Source organism: Thalassophryne amazonica, chromosome 14, assembly GCF_902500255.1.
Source record: "Thalassophryne amazonica chromosome 14, fThaAma1.1, whole genome shotgun sequence".
Classification (NCBI taxonomy): Eukaryota; Metazoa; Chordata; class Actinopteri; order Batrachoidiformes; family Batrachoididae; genus Thalassophryne; species Thalassophryne amazonica.
This window is the reverse complement of record NC_047116.1, coordinates 23,142,358-23,165,347: the sequence shown is the minus strand read 5'-3', so window position 1 is coordinate 23,165,347 and position 22,990 is coordinate 23,142,358. Positions and strand designations below refer to the sequence as shown.

At 40.7% G+C, this 22,990-nt stretch overlaps 1 protein-coding gene across 1 annotated transcript in view; it reads left to right on the top strand.

Annotated features, from left to right (window-relative positions):
* LOC117525073 (immunoglobulin superfamily member 3-like) overlaps nt 1–22,990 on the top strand; it is a 285,096-nt gene that overhangs the window by 100,281 nt on the left and 161,825 nt on the right. Inside the window, 1 exon segment of the mRNA XM_034186906.1 lies at nt 8,043–8,423. Coding sequence (XP_034042797.1) covers nt 8,043–8,423 — 381 coding nt within the window.

Sequence of the window (22,990 nt, the reverse complement as noted above, 5' to 3'; positions counted from 1 at the left end):
TGTGTGAAATGAGGCAAGAGTTCCATGTGCACACAGAGTACAAAGCAACAGTATGTCATAATTAACAAAGCGGTTGGTTAACAGTTTAGCACAATACTGTGTGAGTCACTCACTAACATTCAGATGAAAATCATCAGAGCTCTTCATTAATTGTGCGTAATCAAGAAGAAGTGTGGTTGTCAAACATATGCTGCAATTAATCTATTTTTGGCAGATGTTATTACACTTAATTGTTTAAATGTTTCCCATCTAAAATGTCAAACAGTGAAAATTGGCTCTTAGTTTTTCAGATTTCAAGAAAACTCCCTCAGTTGTCTTTGTCTTTTACCAAGAGTACAGATCCAAAGTGTGTATTTAATTTACAATATCTAAAAAAATTAATCAATAAAAAAATCAAAACATCTTCATATGCAAGAAATTGACACCAAAATGTTTGACCTTTTTTTTTTCATTCCTTATAGCTTAAATGATTAATTGCTGAACAGAATAGTTGAGGTTGTTGTTTCCTCCTGACTGATGATCAGCTAATTGTTGCAACATGAGTAAAATATAAAGAATAGGATCCTTTAAAGATACCCGTATTATCCATTTAATATTTGCTTTTCCCGGTTAAATGTCGCTGGATTTTCATCTTAATCATCCTCAAAGTCACGCAATTCTGTCTATGCATGTCGAAGTGACTGCACTCGAAGTAAAATTTACATCTGAAACCGTTTGTTTTAGACTTTTGTGACATTGGTTACAAAATTGTTTGTAAAAATGTTTTAAAGAGAAACTAATGATACCATTTCCTTCGTCTTAGCCCACTGATTGCACTGTGTGTATTTGTATTTTTTAAGAGGGTGATTAGATGCAAAACTATACAAAATCAGAGGATTTTCTCATTTAAAAAAAAGTAATTGGGGCATTAAAGAGTTTAGCATTATGCAAACACTAAAATGAAAACCCCAGATTTCAAGACTTTATTCATTTTCAGTCTGAAAGCTGATATTTAATGATATTTATTTGTGGTTACTATGTATTATTATTATTATTATTATTATTATTATTATTATTATTACTATTGGTTTTGCATTTTGTGTTTTCTACAGAAAGACTATTTTCTCTTTAAATGCTGGCGTGGTGGGCAAGTGGTAAGTGCGCTTGGTTCCAGTGCAGAAGATTCCCGGTTCAAACCCACCCCTGCCACATTTCTCCATATAATGTGGAGTTGCGTCAGGAAGGGCATCCGGTGTAAAACCTGTGCCAAATCAACATGCAGAACCACCTTGGATCTGCTGTGACGACCCTGAGTGAAAACGAGGGAGCAGCTAAAGGGACTTCCCTATCTCAGTATAAATATTTCAGCTCCTTGTGCTGCTTTGACTGTGTGCTGAATTCATGCAACATTACTGCTCTGGATCCAAAGTATTAAAAGGCAACCTTTTCCTTAGTTTAACTTTTATCCTGTTAGCAGCTCTAACTGTTGATCGTTTATTTATCTAAATGCATCCTTCTTAACTTTTATCCTGTTAGCAGCTCTAACTGTTGATCGTTTATTTATCTAAATGCATCCTTTTTAATTTCAGTCATGCAAATGAAAACGTGTTCCACAATGTGTGCTTGGTGAAGGTAAAATATAAAAATTCACTTAGTGTTGCGATTGCTGCAGCCGTGCTGCTCTGAGTGCACCTGATCTTGTCAGATCTGAGGTGAAGTTGGTCCTGATTAGTACATGGCTGGGAAGCTCCTCGGGAACATCAGGGGTCTCATGTACAAAGTGTGCTTACGCATAAAAACCTGACATATGACCGTCTCCACGTCCATGTGCAAATGTACAGTGGTGTTCAGAATAATAGTAGTGCTATGTGACTAAAAAGATTAATCCAGGTTTTGAGTATATTTCTTATTGTTACATGGGAAACAAGGTACCAGTAGATTCAGTAGATTCTCACAAATCCAACAAGACCAAGCATTCATGATATGCACACTCTTAAGGCTATGAAATTGGGCTGTTAGTAAAAAGAGAGTAGAAAAGGGGGTGTTCACAATAATAGTAGCATCTGCTGTTGATGCTACAAACTCAAAACTGTTATGTTCAAACTGCTTTTTTAGCAATCCTGTGAATCACTAAACTAGTATTTAGTTGTATAACCACAGTTTTTCATGATTTCTTCACATCTGCGAGGCATTAATTTTGTTGGTTTGGAACCAAGATTTTGTTCCTTTACTAGTGTGCTTGGGGTCATTATCTTGTTGAAACACTCATTTCATGGGCATGTCCTCTTCAGCATAAGGCAACATGACCTCTTCAAGTATGTTAACATATCCAAACTGATCCATGATACCTGGTATGCGATATATAGGCCCAACACCATAGTAGGAGAAACATGCCCATATCATGATGCTTGCACCACCATGCTTCACTGTCTTCACTGTGAATTGTGGCTTGAATTCAGAGTTTGGGCGTCGTCTCACAAACTGTCTGCAGCCCTTGGACCAAAAAAGAACAATTTTACTCTCATCAGTCCACAAAATATTCCTTCACTTCTCTTTAGGCCAGTTGATGTGTTCTTTGGCAAATTGTAACCTCTTCTGCACATGTCTTTTATTTAACAGGGGGACTTTGATGATAGAAGTGCCAAGATGGCGCCGTTGTGTCTGGCTGCTTGTCTGCTGCTCTCCAGTCTGTTATTTTATTGTTTTTAATTTATGCTGTTTTAGAGTCAGAGGCATTGCGGGTGTATGATCGCCAAACTCTGCTGGATCTCCAGCCCCCGGTTCGTGGTGCGGTGTGGTTATCGGCGGGTGGACAGAACTTTCCGCCCCCATTTTTATCGGAGGTGCCGGCTTTTCTGTGCCGTGCTCCTGCACTGCCTTTTGGCCGAAAGCGCAGTCGTCATCGCCGCGGGAGACGAAGTGGACATCTGGTGAAGCTGAAGCTCTGTTTGGCCTGCTGTTTGGCTTCCGGACGAGCTGTGGACAGAATTCTGGCAGGGTCTGTGCTGCCCTGGTGCCTTGTGGATCCAGTTAGAGCCTGTGTGGTGCCGCTGGTCGGCTCTGAGGACCGTCGGCCCGGACATCCACGTCTTCGCTGGATTGATGTGCGCCAGTGGCGCTCTCGGAACCTGGGCTTGCTTCGCCGGGTTCCGAACAGTGAGACTGTCATCCCCACTGAGGTCCCTCCCTGGGTCTCCTGAACATCAGATCACTGTCCTCGAAATCATTGTTGATTAATGATTTAATCATCATAATTTAGATATGATTGGCTTGTGTGAAACCTGGCTCAAACCCACAACTCTCCTTCCTCTGAATGAGGCCTGCCCACCAGTGTACACATTTAGTCACATGTCTCGTGGTGTGAAGCAAGGCGGGGGTGTGGCTTTTATTTACAAATCTAGGTTTTCTTTATTAGCTGTTGGGGGTCACAAATATAATTCCTTTGAGCATCTGACTCTCTGTTATGCCCGTAATGCTAAGTACTGTCAGGGTCATAAAACTGGAGCTCAGCTATGTTATTTTGTCACTGTTTATAGGCCCCCTGGCCCATATTCTGACTTCTTAGATGAATTTGGTGCGTTCATCGCTAGTTTGTCAATGAGTGCAGATAAAATTTTGATTATTGGTGACTTTAACATTCATATAAATAAGCCCTCTGATCCCCTTAGCAAATCATTTATGCAAATTGTGGATGCTTTAGGATTCCAGCAATGCATTCAGGACCCGACACACATTAGTGGAAATACCCTGGATCTGGTTCTTGCACGTGGGTTTGCTGTCACAAATATTGACATTTTGCCTCTCACATCTATAGTCTCTGACCATTCACTTATCAGGTTTACATTTATGCTGCCGCATTTAGTGGAACAACAACCTTGTCTCCTACTGCAGCGTCGTATTAAACCCTGAACTATGACTGAACTTGAGGCCAGACTACCTGATATTGTAGCTTTGAATCTGGAGAATGCTAAATCAGTGGACAACCTCGCGGATAGTCTAAATTTAATGCTTAAAACTACACTTGATAAGATTGCGCCTCCTCTTTTAAGGTCATACCCTCCTAAAGCACAGTCACCTTGGTTCAATGATTATTTGCGTGACCTCAGGCAGAAGGCTAGAGGTTTGGAACGGAAATGGCGTTGTTCCAAATTAGAGGTGTTCCGCCTTGTGTGGCGGGATGCTATTTTAGATTATAAGCATGCACTACTGGCTACGAAGCGGACCTATTACTATGATTTGATCGGTAAGAACAAACATAACTCAAAGTTTTTGTTTAACACGGTCGCATTTCTTATTCACGGGCAGCCACCTGTTAGTCATTCTCCCTTTTCAGCACAGGATTTCTTGGATTATTTTGAGAAGAAAATAGAAGATATTAGACTGAGCATATCTCAGCATGCCTCGGCCCAGCCATTAAAACCTGCTATGAAGGTGGGTGCTACCATTGAGGTGTTACCTAGATTGACAGAATTTAGTAGTATTTCATTGGGCGTGCTGACGAAACTTGTGGTGTCTACAAAAAGCACAACCTGTTTATTTGATCCCATACCAACAAAATTGTTTAAGGACCTGTGGTCCACTCTTGGACCGACTGTGCTGGAAACTATTAATCTTTCTTTAACTTCTGGATCTGTTCCGAAATGTTTTAAATCAGCAGTGATTAAACCATTACTTAAGAAATCTAATCTTGACCCTAGCGTATTGAAAAATTACAGGCCGATATCAAATCTATCATTCTGTTCCAAAATTTCAGAAAAGGTGGTTTCACGGCAGCTCGTACACCACCTTACTGAGAATGATCTTTTTGAGCCGCTGCAGTCTGCTTTTAGGAAATATCACTCCACAGAGACAGCCCTCACTAAAGTAGTGAATGATCTTCTGCGAGCAATGGACTCAGACACCACTACGGTTTTGGTGTTGTTAGGTGCGCCTCACCTTTTTTACGTCAGTGTGTGTGCACTGTTCTGCATGTCGGCCTCACACCCACAAGCTTCGTAGCTCTCGCGAACGTTTTTCCAGTTCCATGACGAATCCTTTTAATAGCATACCGAATAAACTGTCCCTGTCATCTATAGCTTAATTTCTTTTCTGTGTTCATGTTGTCTGATGTGACATCGTGGGGAATCTCTGCTCCAAGGGCCTATTTACATGAAATTGCATATTTAAATGGGGCGTAGCCAGGGAGGAGTTTGGCTCCACGGTCAATTCCACATTCAGTGGGCTGTACAAACGGAATGTGCGTGAATTCATGCTGGCGCACACTTTCATACATCTGAATATATTTGTGGTTACGCCAGATTCAGGGCTTTGGTGTACGCCAACCTTTAGTAGAAAGTCCACGCAAGTCTTTGTACATGAGACCCCAGACATTCTGAGCATAAGTTGCATCATGAAAGGCATACGGCGTAAAAAAGATCTCTACCGGAACTGCAAATAGCAACCAGTGTTGCCACAGTTACTTTGAAAAAGTAATCCAATTACTGATTACTCCTTGAAAAAGTAACTTAGTTACTTTACTGATTACTCAATTGTAAAAGTAACTAAGTTAGATTACTAGTTACTTTTTTAGTTACTTTCCCCAGCTGTCGACAACAACCCTCTGCCACCTCAACATGACAATGATACTTGTTTTGCCAAAAGTCACTTTATAGTCACCCTTTCTTTACTTCAATGAAAATAAATACTTGTTTTATAAAAAGTAAAATAAAGACCTCTTTCTTGACCTCATATTTAACTGTTGACAGCACTGTAACAGTAAAACTTGCAATTTCTAACCTACATTGTTTATAAATGTAACTATTAAATTCTTTCTAACATTTTTCTAACATTTAAATTCTCTCTAAACATTTTACTTTTTTACATTTTACTGAAATTATTATTATTATTATTATTATTATAAGTAGTATTAGTAGTTGTAGTAAAAACACCATGTGTTCCTCAGAAAGAGAGTTTAGGTGCATTTGAGTGGAAAATAGTGTTAGTTGTTGACGCGTCGCGGAGGATCAGCTGTTTTTAGCAGCAGATACGGAGCGGCTCAGCTCAGAATTCTAAATAAAGGAGAAAAAAAGCATAAAAATGTCTTTGTAAAGCTCAGTGCAGGTGTGCTGTTGTCACCGCACTTTAAGAGGTGAGGACAAGTCGAGCTGCTGCAGAAAACCGCGGATGAAAAGCTCACAGCTCGCTTAAAGTGGGCAGTTCATTCGAACCCCGACCTCCTGCCCACGGACCAAGTTTAATGCTGCTATCGACCCACAATGAAAAATAATAGTAACGCACAGTGACTTGGAGAAGTAACTTTAATCTGATTACTGATTTGGAAAGATTAACGCGTTAGATTACTCGTTACTGAAAAAAGTGGTCAGATTAGAGTAACACGTTACTAAGTAACGCGTTACCGGCATCACTGATAGCAACCCAAGTAAACCAGAGACGCCGAAGCAAAAACAAAAGTGTGTGTGTTTATTATGGTGTTATACTATAATTCCATTCAAAAAAACAATGAATGAATATAAAACTACACTCTGTAGAATCCAGTGTCATGTAATGGTGAAATCGCAGATGGCATTATGCTGTCACTGGTCCCAGTTTTCTTTCCCTTCACATTTTTCCTCTTCATTAGTGACAAAGATTCGTGTTCCCTTGCCTTCTTTTGTGATAAACAATGTGACTGATCCTCCACTTCACAAAAATCAGACATATCAAATTTGTTAGTCTGCACTAGTAACCAGTAGACTTCGTATAGGGGAGCAACCACTGGTTTCTCCTCTTTTTTATTCTTCAATGTTCTGGAGGCCTGCGACAGACTGGCGTCCTGTCCTGGGTGTACCCCGCCTCACGCCCTATGACTGCTGGGATAGGCTCCAGCCCCCCGCGACCCTTAATTGGACTGAGCAGTAGAAAATGGATGGATGGATGGATGGATGGATGTTCTGGAGGCACTGCATAATAAGAAAGGCTGAGTAATTACAGTAAGTCCATTTTGGGAGGCTGCCATGTTACCAGGACTGGTTTAAAAAAAAAAAAAGACTTTTTTTCTAAAACGTCATGACTTTATTCCTTTTTAATTTAAATAGACTTTTATGGATTTAAATCAACTTTTCATTTTTATTAATTACAGTCTTCTAAATGAAACTATACAAATAATATCATTAGTCATAATCTTTACTGACATGTTAAAAAGACCATTAATTAATTAATTAACCATAATTAACCATTAATTAATTAATGGTACTGATTTCATATTTTGGTGATGTTTTAAGTATTGATTTCTAAAAAAAAAACATTTTTGATGATTGTCTTTAAACTGATTTGCATGTTACCATGAATACAGTAGTTTGGTGTTTACAGTGTTTATGGTAAAACATGGCAGCCTCTTTTTTTGGGGGGGGGGGGGGGGGGGCTGCTCCCTTGTAGCTATGAAGTGCTCATTCTAATTTTATGAAACACATTGATTTGTTGTTACAGTTAATTTCTACACTCCCGAACAGATGGCTTATTCCACAGTATGCTGTTAGTTTGCGCATCCCGGCTCACAAACCATGTTTGTGTGTGCAGGATGGTAATAGATGACTGCCCCACAGAAGCCGTATTTATGACCATTTTTTAAGAACACCTGCACCGTTGACAACCTGACACACTTAACGGGTCTCGCTGGGCCTGTTTTCCGGACCTCACGTTGACCTCACTCCCAGATGGCAGCACTTTCAGCTTGGTGTAATACAGCTGGAGTCCTGCCCTCGTGACGAAGGGTTAACGCGAATATATGTCATGGTGGTGAGTGCGATTGGCTGACAGCTGTTAGAAATAAGAGTCACTGGGAAAGACTGGTGTGGTTTGAGGTGTTCACAGACCTGCTTTGGTGAGTCTGTGTATAGACACACACACACCTCAACTGCAGTAAGCGCTTTTCAGAACGCTTAGCTGCACATGTCACACTGTTTGTGCGTTCCCTGCGAGATGTGAGGTGCATCAACTGTTCCGATGTTAAATATTTAAACCGCAGTTTTGTAATTTGTGTTCTCTCTCTTCCTCTCCCCATCCCACTTTCCTCTTTCAATCTGCAGCAGGTGTTGCCGAGGCTCAGAGAGTGGTGACGGTGCAGAGTGGACCTCTGATACGGACCGAAGGCTCCCACGTGACAATCTGGTGCAACGTGAGCGGCTACAAAGAGGGCATCGAGCAGGACTTTGAGTGGTCCGTGTACTTGCCGTCGGTGCCAGACAGAGAGATCCGCATCGTGAGCACGGCTCAGCCAAAGTATGCCTATGCGGTGTACTCCCAGAGGGTGAATAGTAAAGAGATCTATGTGGAAAGGCTGAGCCGCGACTCGGCGGTGCTCCACATCAGCAAAGTGCAGCCCATAGACCAGGGTCTTTTTGAGTGTTACACGCCCAACACAGACGGGCAGTATCTGGGCTCCTACAGTGCACGCACCAACCTCACTGGTAAGTATCACTGTGCAGTAATATATCATCAAATACACAGATGGTTTAACTAAGAAGCTCTCTGATCCCACTGAGGATATTTTCCAAACTCTAAAATGCTAATTGAGCTACTCAGTTGACAATCATTGTGACAGTAATTAGCAGTTAAAGGGGCTTTATTGCCGAACTTCAGATTCTGTCTCCTCAGTTAGTTCTTTTGGCTTCTACCATTTTGATCTGGTTCACCACATCAGATCTATCACCTGATCTGCTCTATATTCCATGGGGCAGAAGAAATCCACCGCAGTCATGATACAAACCACAGTTATTAAAGTTTTGCATGTTTCTGTTAAGTTTTAGTTTATGTTTTTAACTTTTGTTTTTAATTCACTTTCATTGTAGCTTGTTGACTGATGAGTGTTAATTTGTATACCTTTGTGTACAACATGGTGAACCCACATTTGTAAGGCATGTCTGAATGTTGACTCGTATAAATAACAGGAAAGATCTGGACTCAACTTTAGACCAGTTTCTTGTAAGTCTATGGTGGTTTCTGTTGTGTAATCATAATAGGATCCAAATGAACCCTTTCCTTCCTGACCCTAACGGACCCCGAAAAAGGCATTTTTGGGGTCCGACCCACTTTGAGCCAAATTTTCTCCATATTGTGAATCTTTCAGGATACTTATTTCTGTATTAAAATGATGTGATCACAGGATACTTTCAAACCCTCATGGCTTTTATTTGAACAGATGCTAGGTATGGTAGGTAGGGGACTTTGAAAATGGATTTTTAGTTGGGGGAAAAAAGCCCAGGCGTGGTGTCCAAGCGGTTAAGTGTGCTTGTTTCCAGTACAGAAACATTCCTAGTTCAAATCCGCCCCTGCCCACTCTCCATGTCATGTGGAGTTGTGTTAGGAAGGTCACACCTGTGCCAAATCAACATGCAGATCAACCTAGGATCTTCTCTGACAACCATGAGGGAGAAGCTTAAAGCTTAAACTAGTTGGGGCGGGGGGCACACCATGATTTGAACATCCGTAAATTCCAAACTCTATAACCAAGGGAACTTTTAGTAAAATAGACAATTCCAGGTAGAGATATGGCACCTTGAAAATTGGCAAGAAAGTAATCATCTGCCACCAAAAAAAGTACCGTTCCTCCTTTTTGGCTCCTTCTGGAAGGAACCCTATTTGGAGTATGAACTTAGTATTTTGGATTTTTCTTATTGAGCCCACATTCTTCAGAATATGTGAAAATGAAGTAAGTCTGACAACATGAACTCGGAACTGCTTGCTGGTCTCATGTACAATGACCCAATCACTTTGGTTGGAAACTAACAATGACAGTTGTGTTTCCCTGTGCACTGCTTTGTGCCGAGCAAAAGATTGGGATTTTTCTGATTTGTGTCAGTATGATATTGATTAGTCAAAAAACAAAAAAGAAAAGTGAATTAATAAGAAATTGAAGTGGCGGCTTGAAGGTTAGAGAAGTGAGCTTATGACCGAGAGATCATAGCTTCAGTTCCCTAATCACACAGTAAAATCACTCCAGTCCACTTGAGCAAGGTCTGTAATCCTCAAATGTCTTGCACGGCAGCACGGTTATATGAGTGGGTGATTGTGAGACAAATACTGCGAGTGCCTACTTGAGATGATAGAAGTGCAGTCCGTTTATCACCTCCTTTTTATACATACTCAAGGTCCTGACTTGTTGCATGTTTCAGTGTCTGTGACTGTGACAGCTCAGCGTTCGCTCAGGGTGACGTTCTGTTACATGTGTGTGTGCAGCATACTGAATGCCTTTGCTCTGGACTCTGATTTAATTGTCAGAGTGTGATAAACTGGAAGAGATTAGCATGCAAAGTTTTTGCCAAAGGGAATCATTTTGCAGCTTTTATCTACACACTTGCACAGGAATCGGTCCTGTTTGACCTCTTTAAGAGCTAATGATGTTCATTGCCAGTCAACCGAAAATGGCCCAGGCAGCTTTGTGGCAGCATTGGTATATAGGTACTTAAAGCTGAAGAACAGTTGGTTACTGGATTAGTTGTTCCACAAATCATCATCAGCTTTTCTGAAAATCAGTTGATAACATCAGTCATTTGATTTCACAGCTTTTGAATGTAACGTTTTACTGCTTTTCACTTGCCAATGGGGAAGTTCTGATTTGATCTCAAAGATCGGATTTGAGTACTCAACTCAACTTTATTTATATAGCACTTTAAAACAACTACATCTGCCACAAAGTGCTGTACATGATAGAACAAGTAAAATAAGAAAAACGAGGAGAGTAACCAACAAATATATACAATTAGGAATTAAAATAGTCTCATGCTGGGTTAAAAGCCAGGGAGTAAAAATGGGTTTGAAGATGAGTTTTAAAAAATGGACAGTGAGGAGGCTTCTCTGATGTGGAGTGAAAGCTCATTCCAAAGAGTGGGGGCAGCGACAGAGAAGGCTCAGTCCTCTCCGAGCTTCTGTCTCAACCTCGGCACCTCCAGGAGCAGCTGATCAGCTGGCTTGAGGCACTGAGCGGGGACGTAAGGGTGGAATAGCTCAGAGAGGTAAGGTGGGGTAAGACCATTAAAAGGTTTAAATGCAAATGAAAGAATCTGAAAATGAACTCTAAAGTGTGCAGGCAGCCAGTGGAGGTGGGCCAGAATGGAAGTGATGTGCTCCCTCTTACGTACTCCAGTTAGAAAGGGAGCAGCCCCGTTTTGAACCAACTGGAGATGTGAGGGGGGACTGGCTTACTCCAAAATAAAGTGCATTATGTATGATCAAAACATATTTGGACAGATCGGGATCGGCTTTATTAAATAAGTAGTTTCACTCTTATCTGTCCATCCACCTGCATGGTCTGTTTTGGAAGCGACATGTTGAAAGAGCAGATAGTCGCAACTTCATTCAGTTCTTGCTCCTCAGTAGTGGAGTGTTGCATTTCAAAACATTTAGATCTATTATTTTTGATGAACTGATTACTTGTCAGGTCAATAAAATGTCAGAGAATGATGAAAATTGTCTACCTCTTGGGTTTCTGAAAGCCCAAGATGATGCCTTCAGATGTGTTGCTTTGTCAACAATCCAGTTGAACTGAGAATGACTCTTGAATTTCAGTTCACTGAACACAATATGAGTTGTTTTGAACTGAGGTAGCAAATAGGATGCAGATTTACAATTCTAAATTTCTGAATTTTGCACAATGCTGGTGGACACGATACTCCACATTATACAAATAATGAATGTTTATGAGTTCAATGGTACAAATATTTCATGAGGTGAAAGATGGAATGTTCCAGCTTTCACCAAATTAAATATCTGTTCCATTGAAAGAATGTCAAAACATTCATTATTTGTTTTATATAACAGCTAAAATAGATCCTTGTCATTTGATATTTCATTCATTTATAAACAACAGAAAAGGGACTTTCATTTTGGTGTGCATCACTGGTGCTTTGACATCAACAGTCCAACACAAACTTCAAATAGGAGTCCAAAATTGTTCTCAGTCAACTTGTAAAAAGTTAGTCTGTAATACTTCCAAAAAAAAAAAAAAGACTTTGTGTACTTCTTCAGTCCATCGAAAAATCGTGTGAGAAATTTGTCCAGCTTTTCATCCTAACAGCTCTTCATACCTCCAGACAGCTTATGGCCAGTGGTGGGCACAGATAACCAAAAATTAACTTCGATAACAGATAATCAGATAACTGAAAAGTTATCTTTGATAAAGATAAACTGATAAACCACCCAAAAAAATGTATCAGAAGTTACAGATAACTGATGACCGATAAATTCCAGTATTGTCTCTGGTACATTTGCAACTACTAACAAGCTGAATTTGAGTTTTAACACCACGATCGCTTTTGGAAGCATCAAAAGCAACAAAAGACCCAAACAATGAGCCCACACTTCTATGTTTGAACATGCTGTCACCTGCTGGAAGCTCTTTTTTACTACACGGCTTACAGCACAGAAGTAAGCTGAGAGCATACACAAAGCCAGCTCGCTACCAATCACAACGCTCCGGTCAGGCGGAGGTCTTTGAAAATAGTCATGCTGTCTTATGGTTTGGTGTGAATACTGATAGAATAACTCCATTAATGTCAATTCTGTCATTTGTACAAAGTTAAAATATAACATATATATTTTAATGTTGAATAATGCACTAATTCTGAGGTTTTGTAACAAACACAGACAGATCGCAAAGGATTCTGGGTAAAAGTGCCTCTGCTAAACACTGATTGATTCAGTCATTCATTATGTAAATCAACACGTTAATGTGACGTGTCGTGTGTTGGTGTTTACAGATAAATGTGCTTTTGTAAAATATTCCATTTTTTTTTATTTATCGCAAAATGTTTTGCATGTGGAGAGAATGTATGCACGTTTTATTAGTGCCGTGCGCACGTTTGATGATGTTGTAAAACGTGCACTCAATATTGCCTTGACACATAAATGTTGGCTTTACACTGTGCGGGTTTTGGCCTTTTTTCAGATGATTTTTCATTCGTGCGAGAATTTTTGGGACAGAGTTTCAGGTTAATCATGCATCCTGCATTGTGTCGTGTACATGGAGTAACAAGCTGCGTTCAACACCTCACGACCACCTCCTGATCGCCGATCGTATGGTTGAATGAAAATCAAACCTGTATGATATTATTCTGGTCGGCCGTCGTTAGGGTATCCTGCTGCTGAAGAGCTACAAGTATCCAACCGCTCGCACTGTGCATGTGCAAACACCGCAGAGCTGTCTTGTAATTTTTTGTTGTTGTTGTTTTGTTTTGTTTTTAAACTTTGATGCCTCCCATTGAGAGTTTTTGTAAATTAAGTTTGAAAAAACTTAACTTGTGATTATAAATATCATACAGTGTCTGCTCAGCTTCAGGACGAATCCTGCCATGAACGGCCATGAACACTACTGGCCAGTAGATGGCAGTAGAGGCCTGGAAAACTTGCCAAAACAAAATTCCAGATAATCGGTTTCTGCTACATTTAAAATGCATGGAATTTAACAAACGCAAATACAATAACGTCTATAAACCCAGAGAATATATTCACGAGCGTTTTAGGCCCTAGAGTTTAATGCTGTTGTCCGTGGAGCCTGAACAGAGTGTCTGAAATGCATTTGTCCTGTCGTGAACGTACTGAGATTACCCTATCCTACCCATAATGCACTGCTGGGCACAGCATGTGCTCACTAAAACCTTAAAAAATTAGCACATTACTTTAAAACTAAACATATATCTGATATTTTCACTTTATAAAACTTCAGATGTGACAGTAATTTTAAATAAATTGTCCAAACTTAGTGTGGTTAAAATTTGAACCATAAGTTAACAATGTATGCCTCTGGATGACTTGGGTGATATTGCCAGCGTATCAGTATTGTGTTAAAGGAATTTTTTTTTTTTTTTGTGACCGGTTCTCCTTTGCCTGCAGAGGATAGAGCAGTTTCTCTTGGAAGCAGCTCTCTTCTGTTTGCAGAGAGTAGAACTATACATCTGTTAGGAAACTTTTAACAGGTAGGTACTCAACTGATTTTAAATTTTAAAAATGTTTGCCGCTGTTGAGCTTGGTTTACTACGTTATCGGTCTAAAAGGTATCAGACAAAATTTTATCGGAAGATAATTAGTCCGATAATGGTTTTTAAAGTTATCTAAAAAGATAATCCGATAATGAAAACATTATCTTCGATAATCATCTGTTATCGGATTATCGGAACTGTGCCCACCACTGCTTATGGTATAGTGGGTGTGTGTGTGTGTGTGTGTGTGTGTTAGAAGAAATGCCACAACAAACGTGTGAAATGGTACAAAATTTATGGAACCATATTTGCACGGGAAATGCAACGCAACACAAATGGGACGAATAATCCATGTCATGTGACATACAAAGCACAAATCAAATGACAAAGATCCACTCAGACGTTATATAAACCAGAATCAGGCCACTGTGACCTCAGTTTTTGGCCCCATCCTGGAAAACACTTGTTTAGGCCATATTTCCTAAAATGTACAAAGAGCTGTCCACTGGTCATGAGGTACTAAATACGCCGCTGTCAAAACTACAGATGCTTTTCTCTTCATGTTCTATCGTTGTGGTGCCTAAAGTGGTTGAGTTTTCTTCAACTTCACCAAAGCACAGATTTTATTGGTTGAATATTTGCACTTATTTGTGCCTCTATGTCTACAACACATAGTGTGAGACTGCTAAGAAATGGTCAATACTGGTATTGTTTCTTTATCTGCACCAGTTTAGGTTCTAAAAATCAATACTCACTAGAGCCAAAGTTATTTTGTACTTGAAGCATCGGTGATTCTTTGAATAGGTGTTACTGCTGTTTTATTTTTTGTAGCCTCTGTTATATGAGCTGAATGTGGGGCAGGGATCCGGCACCCGGTACTGCACAGTATTTATAGATCTATGTGAGAGTGAGCTAGACAGAGTATGTGAGAGGAGCTGTTGTGGGACTTTATCTGAGCCTCCTTTTTGTGTCTCTAACCTCTTAACCCAGTTTCAGAGGTCAGAGGTCAGGGTCTCTGCAATCCCCTGGCAGCTGCTCGCCCCCTTGAACCCTTATGGAGAAACAATACCCTTGTTCTCCCTCCCTCCGTCCCATCCTCCTCCCCTTCCGTTTCCTCATCTTCCCTTCTTTTATTCTGTCATTTTTCTTTCCCTACTCACTCTAATGTTGTCTTATTGTGTCACATTGTAAAAGCTCTTTGCTAACGCTGCCTTTGAGAAGATGCTGTGCTTTATTGGAGGAAATGTATGTATATGCGTTTTCAAGGATGAAATCAAAAGCCAACCACAGGCGGAAAGAAGCTCATGAAGGTGAAAGGGCAAGAGATGCGTGTTTGACTTGAAATTGAAATTGTAACTCAGAATTTCCACCTTCCTCCTCTTCAGCAGTCCATCATTTTTAATGTCGACTGTATTTGCAGGTTCATCTTTGGTCTGCACACTTCACCATGCTTTACACAAAGGATAAGGGAAATGGGGTAGTGTCTGCATTGACAGCCTGTCTGGATTTCCAAATCTGGTCTCAAGTGGTCCACTCTGTGATGGACCGGATGGACAGGAAAGTTATCTCGCAGTGACAACCACCCAGTTTGGTGGTGCCATCCGTTGACCAGTATTTTGATTCTTCCACATAATACCGCTGATGTAGCTGCACCATTGACCCAGATGGATTCATCTGCCACATACAGTTGTATGCAAAAGTTTGGGCACCTCTGATGATTTCCATGATTTTCCTTTATAAATCATTGGTTGTTTGTATAAGCAATTTCAGTTAAATATATCATACAGCAGACAAACACAGTGATATTTGAGAAGTGAAATGAAGTTTCTAGGATTTACAGAAAGTGTGCAATAATTCTTTAAACAAAATTAGGCAGATGCATAAATTTGGGAACCCATGTCATTTTAGTACTAGTTAAGGCCCGAAGTGGCAGACCAAGAAAAATCTCAGATAAGCTGAAGTGAAGGATGGTGAGAACAGTTATAGTCAACCCACAGACCTGCTCCAAAGACCTACAACATGATCTTGCTGCAGATAGTGTCTCTGTGCATCGTTCAACTATCCAGCTCACTTTGCACAAGGAGATGCTGTACGATGCTGTAATGCAGAGGAAGCCTTTTCTGCATACAGACCACAAACAGAGTCGCTTGAGGTATGCTAAAGCACATTTGGACAAGCCAGCTTCATTTTGGAACAAGGTGCTGTGAACTGATGAAACTAAAATTTAGTTATTTTGACATAACAAGGGGTGGCATGCATGACTGAAAAAGAACACAGCATTCCAAGAAAAACACTTGCTACCTACAGCAAAAATTTGGAGGTGATTCCATCATGCTGTGTGGGTGTGTGGCCAGTGCAGGTACTGGGAATCTTGTTAACGTTGAGGGTCAAAATCTACTACTACTCAAAATCTACTAAGGCATCCATGCAGAGGAACAAGTACACATTCTGGAATGGCCATCTCAGTCCCCAGACCTGAATATTATTGAAAATCTGTGGTGTGATTTAAGTGGGCTGTCCATGCTCGGAAACCAACAAACCTGAGATGTTTTGTAAAGAAGAATGGTCCAAACTACCTTCAACCAGAATCCAGGCTCTCACTGGAAGCTATAGGTAGCGTTTAGAGGCTGTTTTTTCTGCAAAAGGAGGCTCTACTAAATACTGTTTTTTTTTTTTTAAATGTTGGGATGCCCAAATTTATGCACCTGCCTAATTTTGTTTAAAGAATTATTGCACACTTTCTGTAAATACTAGAAACTTCATTTCACTTCTCAAATATTAGTGTATTCATCTGCTATATGATATATTTAACTGAAATTTCTGATCCAGACACAAAATGATTTATAAAGGAAAATCATGAAAATGATCAGGGGTGCCCAAACGTTTGCATACAACTATACCATTATCAGATGCCCTGCTGTCTACACTTGCAGTGGATGCAGTTTAACATCTTGTCCAGCTTCATACTCCAAGTTCATCCTGAGTCAAAGATAATGCCTTCTGAATTTGGAATTCCACCATGAGCAGTTTGAACTACCTTGAATTGTACATTAGTTTCATTGTGTGTTTTCATAACAATAGTAAAGTAGCATTTTTTTAAATTATTTTTAATAGGAGAAGAAGTGCATCCTATGTAGGCTCTGAGGTACTTTGGGACCTGTGCGTATCTCCAGATTCCATAGCATGAAGCAGGTGGGAGTCTATGACTCACCTTGAAAAGTACGCCAATCCATCACTGGTTACTTCCCCAGGTAAGGGGGGGTACTGCTTTAGAGCTGGGCGGACTGAAACCATACAAATGAAGAGTGGTGGGCACAGTGCAGCCACAGCTAATTAACAAAATTAACTTTTTCATTAGCGGATTAGCTTTTCAACTAACTCTGAAAACCATTGGTGGATCCATTTTCTTCCAATACATTTATTTCTACTAACTTTAAGTTAATCTAAAAAAAAATAGCTAAGGTTTAACAACCAAAAACTTTTGTACACCTGAAATCATGCATTTGTTCCTCAGAGTGCAGCCGCTACAATGGTGCCGTGACCCGGATGGAAGTGAGTTTAGGGAGGTGAGTGTAACGGAGGCCAGCAGGTGTCGCTGTGTAGATGTAGTTAGTAAACCTCACTTCCAACAGCTCAAAAGGATTCTCTGGTCACAAGGCCAGAGCCCTGGGTTTTAGCCTTCTGGTTAGAGAGGCCGACTCCCATACGTCCCGAGGGCAGCGAATGGGCGGAGTCATAACAGAACGCAGAGTGCAGCCGCTACACACACACACACACACACACACACACACACACACACACACACACACACACACACACATATATATATATATATATATAAACAATACATTTTATCACTTTTACCGGTCAGCAGGTATATCACACAGAAAAATCCATTGAACATTTTAAACAATACCTGAAGACTATGACCGCTCTGTTTGAACATCACTAACCTCCTCACTGCCAACTGCGTGGGTGCAAATGATGTACCTGGTTATAATCTAAATTATGTGCATATTTATTGTCAGAATGTCCCCCAGTCATAACTGACAGATCTAAGGGTGCGCGTGTGCTCGCTTTTTTCTTCAAAGTTGAACTCCAGGCATCCTGGTTAAGCAGGTCAAAACTAAAGGATGGTGAGCCACACATGGCCTGCAGACTGCAAATAATCAGCCCCTGATCCAGACGCTGCACAGCAGCAGACTTAACAAGCTGCTGTCAGGCGGATCACATTCAACAATCACAAAGTTTTCTACCTTTTTTTTTTTTTTTCCCTCCATGACACTATGCCTTCAGCAACTCAGTTGTCTGTTGTGAAACAGGCGATACTGAGAAGGTGTTTCAAAGACACTTGATATCACATGATCGGCGAGGGAGCATTTCATGAAAAATGATGACTGCAGGAGGAAGGTATGGGGTTTGAAAGTGTGTTTGATGGTCTGGGACGTTGGGTTAATTGTTGAAACCCGCACCGTAATATCTGTACATGACACTGCATTTGTACTGACTCAGTCTTTTTGGACTTGAACAACGAGCAGAGGTGGGTTTTTTTATATATATAATATATTTATGAAACTTAAAACCTGCTGCCTGAGGTGGAATTGTGTTTCAGCGGTGCCCCTGGACTCCCTCTGTCTGATAATGTGACATGCTCCTGTGTCATTTTTGAACTGCACAACTCCACTGTGTTTGATTGGCTGGAAAAAAAAAAAGCGTGGGGGGATTACAAGGGAGTAAGTTAACGACAAGCACTCTGATATTGATTTTAGACTAATCAAATGAAAATTAAGATCCTGCAGCCTCCAAAGTGGCAGTTCTGCCCGAGGCTGTGCAGCGATACTACACATCTCAGAAGAATAATTGGTCCCACTGTACAAATACTGGGTTATATCTAATTTTGTAAGTCTTAGAATGGATGTAATTCTGTAATCTGCAGAAAAATTAATGAATGAATGAATTTATTCAACACACACAGCACAAAATCATCTCTTTGTGAAACACATTTTCTCCAACAAAGCCACATTTTGAATAGGAAGTCCTGATGTTTTACTCTGTACTTAGATTGCCGCTGTGGGGTATCTGTCTGTCCATTTGTTCCCCTCCATGCAGATGGAACTGGTGACCATTTAGGTCCCTCGGACTTGTGTGTGAAGGGGAATATTCCACATACAAGTAATAGAGCTCTAAATTTAGCTTTCATGTAGTGCCATAACTGCAGGGTAACTCTGCCATTAAGCCAACATAAACCCGGTGTAGGAGGGGTTGTGTGCATAGCCTGGAATTTACAAGAGCGCCGGGCATGAATTACATTGAAATTCTATCAAACTGACAATTAATAAATTACATATAAATAACTTATTTTTAATGCATCATCACTGTACACAAGGATGGAAAAAGTCCACATATTGGTGATTTTGAAATGATAGCGTAGAACCAGTTTGGGTATTGTCATGGATATGTGATGTCACACTTCTGGGCTTTAGACCCCTGGGAGGTTATAAAAGCATCATGGCGGCGTTATGCTATGTTATATCGTGTCATTTTTATGGACTCAACATTCATCACAATTACCAACTAGCAACTGCAGGGGCATAACATCAGAAGTCTATTTTCCATCCATTCAGATCTCAGGGCTCTCCTCTGAAATTTAGAGTATGGTTATGTGGTACCTCTTTAGCATTTGGTAAAGTTTAAGCTGTGGCAACTGGGGCAGTGTGACGTCAGATGAAATCAGTATTCCATTTGAGAGATCTTATCATCTGCACTAACAAGCCTAGTCAGTAGTTTTGCTGAGTACAATGAAGCATCTAGTTTTTTACCAAAATGAGGCCACTGGGTATTGCAAAGACTTTGCGTCTGTCCTTCCATCTGTCTGTCTGTGCTCAGCATAAGTCCAGTCCTATTACTGCCAGGGTCTTCAAATTCACAGAGACCATTCTTGGGACACAGACTTTAGACAAGTTCAAAGATGGTTAACCTTGACCTATTCTATGCTCATATGTCCAAGGGTATTTTAGCATTGCGTTATATTTTATATTTAGCAACAAATGTCCTGAGTAGTCTCATCATCATGATGTCTTGTCGTGCCAATACTGCAACCACTTCAGCGCTTCTTGGTTGGCTTCATGTAGGTCTTGTTGGGTGACATTTAGGCCCAGTTCGCAATCTTGGAGAGTATGTTGCATGGTTTGGTTAGGGTGGCCACATGGGTACTCGGCTGACTTCACGTGTCCCCATTTCAGGAGGTTATATCTGGTTCTGCCTTCTTCACTCCTGGCTCTGTTCATGGCAGCCCATCTGGGCAAGTGAGTACTATGAAGTAGGAACTCACAGAGACTCTGGAGAGCTTCGTTTGGAGGTAGAGTATCCAGAGCTTTTCATTGGTCGAGTTGGTATTTGGCAGAGTCCTTAGGCTTTAGATTCTGTACAACCATGAAACTCTTTCTGGACGTGACTCTCCTTCTTACATCTTGGTAATGGTATAGAGGATGTCTTGGGTCTTGCTCTTGCACTTGACTAGTCACATCAGTATGCTCAGCTTTGTCCGATTATAGAGCTTTGCTGGTTTTGTGAGCACAGAGGAATAAAGTCCGGATGCCGCATTTTCATTGTAATGAAGGAATTTGTCACTCGGTTCACTGACTCTCTTACACTGTCTTAATAGATTTCTGGATGACAATAGTTCTTTCCACAGTTTCCAGCTTTATCATGCTGTGTCAAAAACCTGTTAGTTGGTTTTTCATTGTTGATTTAAGACAAAAAAATAATCCCCTCCAATACCCATTAACCTTTATTTGCCATAGGGCAGAACAATCCGGCCGAGCAAAGAGTGAAAAGTGAATGAATATAATTCACTTGAAACAGTGTTATTTCTTTTCTTCTACGAGCATTACATGTCGTACTCTTTTAGCATGTATGCCATTTAACTTGACAGCAAATTGTTTTTGAATTGAATTGCAAATTGATTATGTGGCATTTATCCAACCCAGCTCTGTATTATTTTATTTATACAGCTTTTTTTTTTTTTGGCAACATGCAGTACATCACTGTCAGTGTTTGGACTCTCGCACTGGATGTGGGAATACTCTCAAGGACAGACAGACAACATGCAGCTACGTGCCAATAGAATACCAACGATATGCAGTAACAGAAACACTATTTACATGTGTAGAAAAATCAAGCTTCCCAGACGCTGGTATCTCTGTGTGCACCACTCTCGATTGGTGACATTGACTCTGCTTGTCACTAAAGTGTTTGTGTTCCAGAAAAGTGTGTATAGGTGACATTCTTGTTGCTCTAACAACACACTTTGGTAGAAAGTACTTGTGGAAGACTGTAAATCTGTAATAGATTTTATCACGTGACAAAGCATGATGAATGAGAGTGGCCCAAAACAACAAATGTTGATGAGCTTTCGTGATATAGATGAAGGCAGAACTTTTACACAGGACAAACTTTCAATATGTGTTATTGCTGATAACTATGGACTAAAATTCAAGCTTCTTTATTTTTGGCCATATAATCCTGTCTGTCCCTCACTCATGAACAAGACCCCGAGATACTTAAACTCCTCCACTTGAGGCAAGGACACTCCATCGGAGCGTGAGATCGACAGACGGATCGGTGCAGCATCTGCAGTGATGCGGTCGCTGTATCAGACCGTCGTGATGAAGAGAGAGATGAGTAGGGGGGCAAAGCTCTCGATTTACCGATCGATCTACGTTCCTATCCTCACCTATAGTCATGAGATTTGGCTCATGACCGAAAGAACGAGATCGCGAGTACAAGTACGAGATGAGTTTCCTCCACAGGGTGGCCGGGCGCTCCCTTAGAGATAGGGTGAGGAGCTCGGTCACTCGGGAGGAGCTCGGAGTCGAGCCGCTGCTCCTCCACTTCGAAAGGAGCCAGTTGAGGTGCCTCGGCATCTTTTCCGGATGCCCCCTGGACACCTCGCTGGAGAGGTGTTCCGGGCATGTCCCATCGGGAGGAGGCCCCGGGGAAGACCCAGGACACGCGACTAGACACGGGACTACGTCTCTCAGCTGGCTTGGGAACGCCTTGGGGTTCCCCCGGAGGAGCTGGGGGAGGTGTGTGTGGATCGGGAGGTCTGGGCGGCTTTGCTTGAGCTGCTGCCCCCGCGACCCGACTCCGGATAAAGCGGAAGAAAATGGATGGATGGATGGATGGATAATCCTGTCTGAGCCTTTTTCAAGAATATGAGTACATGATTCATTTTTAAATATGATTTATGAGGAAATATTATTATTAAAGGCAATGCTTGGTACTATTTATTTTAACATTGATTAAATAAAAACACTAAAAGACCTCTACTGGTTTGAAGTCTTCTATTGCAGAACAAGCAGCAGTGGCGTTGGTAGCCACCAGATCTAGGCTTTTAAAATAAAAGAAACTAACAACTGCTTATTTCAAACTGGGTGTAACTTCAATTACACTTGCTGTTACTGTACATCATGCATGTGATAAGGTTATTCCCTGCAGGAAGACCAGGTATGTCCAGCAGGATGCAGACAGGCGTATGGTATATATTGCATAAGCAAACAAAGTTGCTCACGAATTATATCAACATATTAGTAGCAGGAGGTGGAAAATCACAAGTCAGAATTTCTAATACCAGCATTTTGGCATCAAAATTAATCCTATATCTTGAAAATAACCCCCCACCCCTTGAATGTAACAAAGTATGGTCTATTTTCAATTATCTGGCTATTCCGCTATGTGTAAAGTTTGTCCATGCTCTTCAAAAACTTTATAAACACAGTTCTTTCACAAAGGTTTTATTTCAGTAACACTGTGTAAATAACAGAACTTAGGAGGAGGCCATGCTCTTCAAAAACTTTAAAAACATAAACCATTGTCAAAGGTTTTGTTTCAGTCACACTGTGTAAATAACAGAACTTAGGAGGAGGCCATGCTCTTCAAAAACTTTTAAAAACATAAACCATTGTCAAAGGTTTTATCAAATTCTTTAGCCTGAGATCTTGTTTTTGGCTTGGCCATGACACTTGATTTACTACAACTTGCCATGCTGTGACTTGAAATTA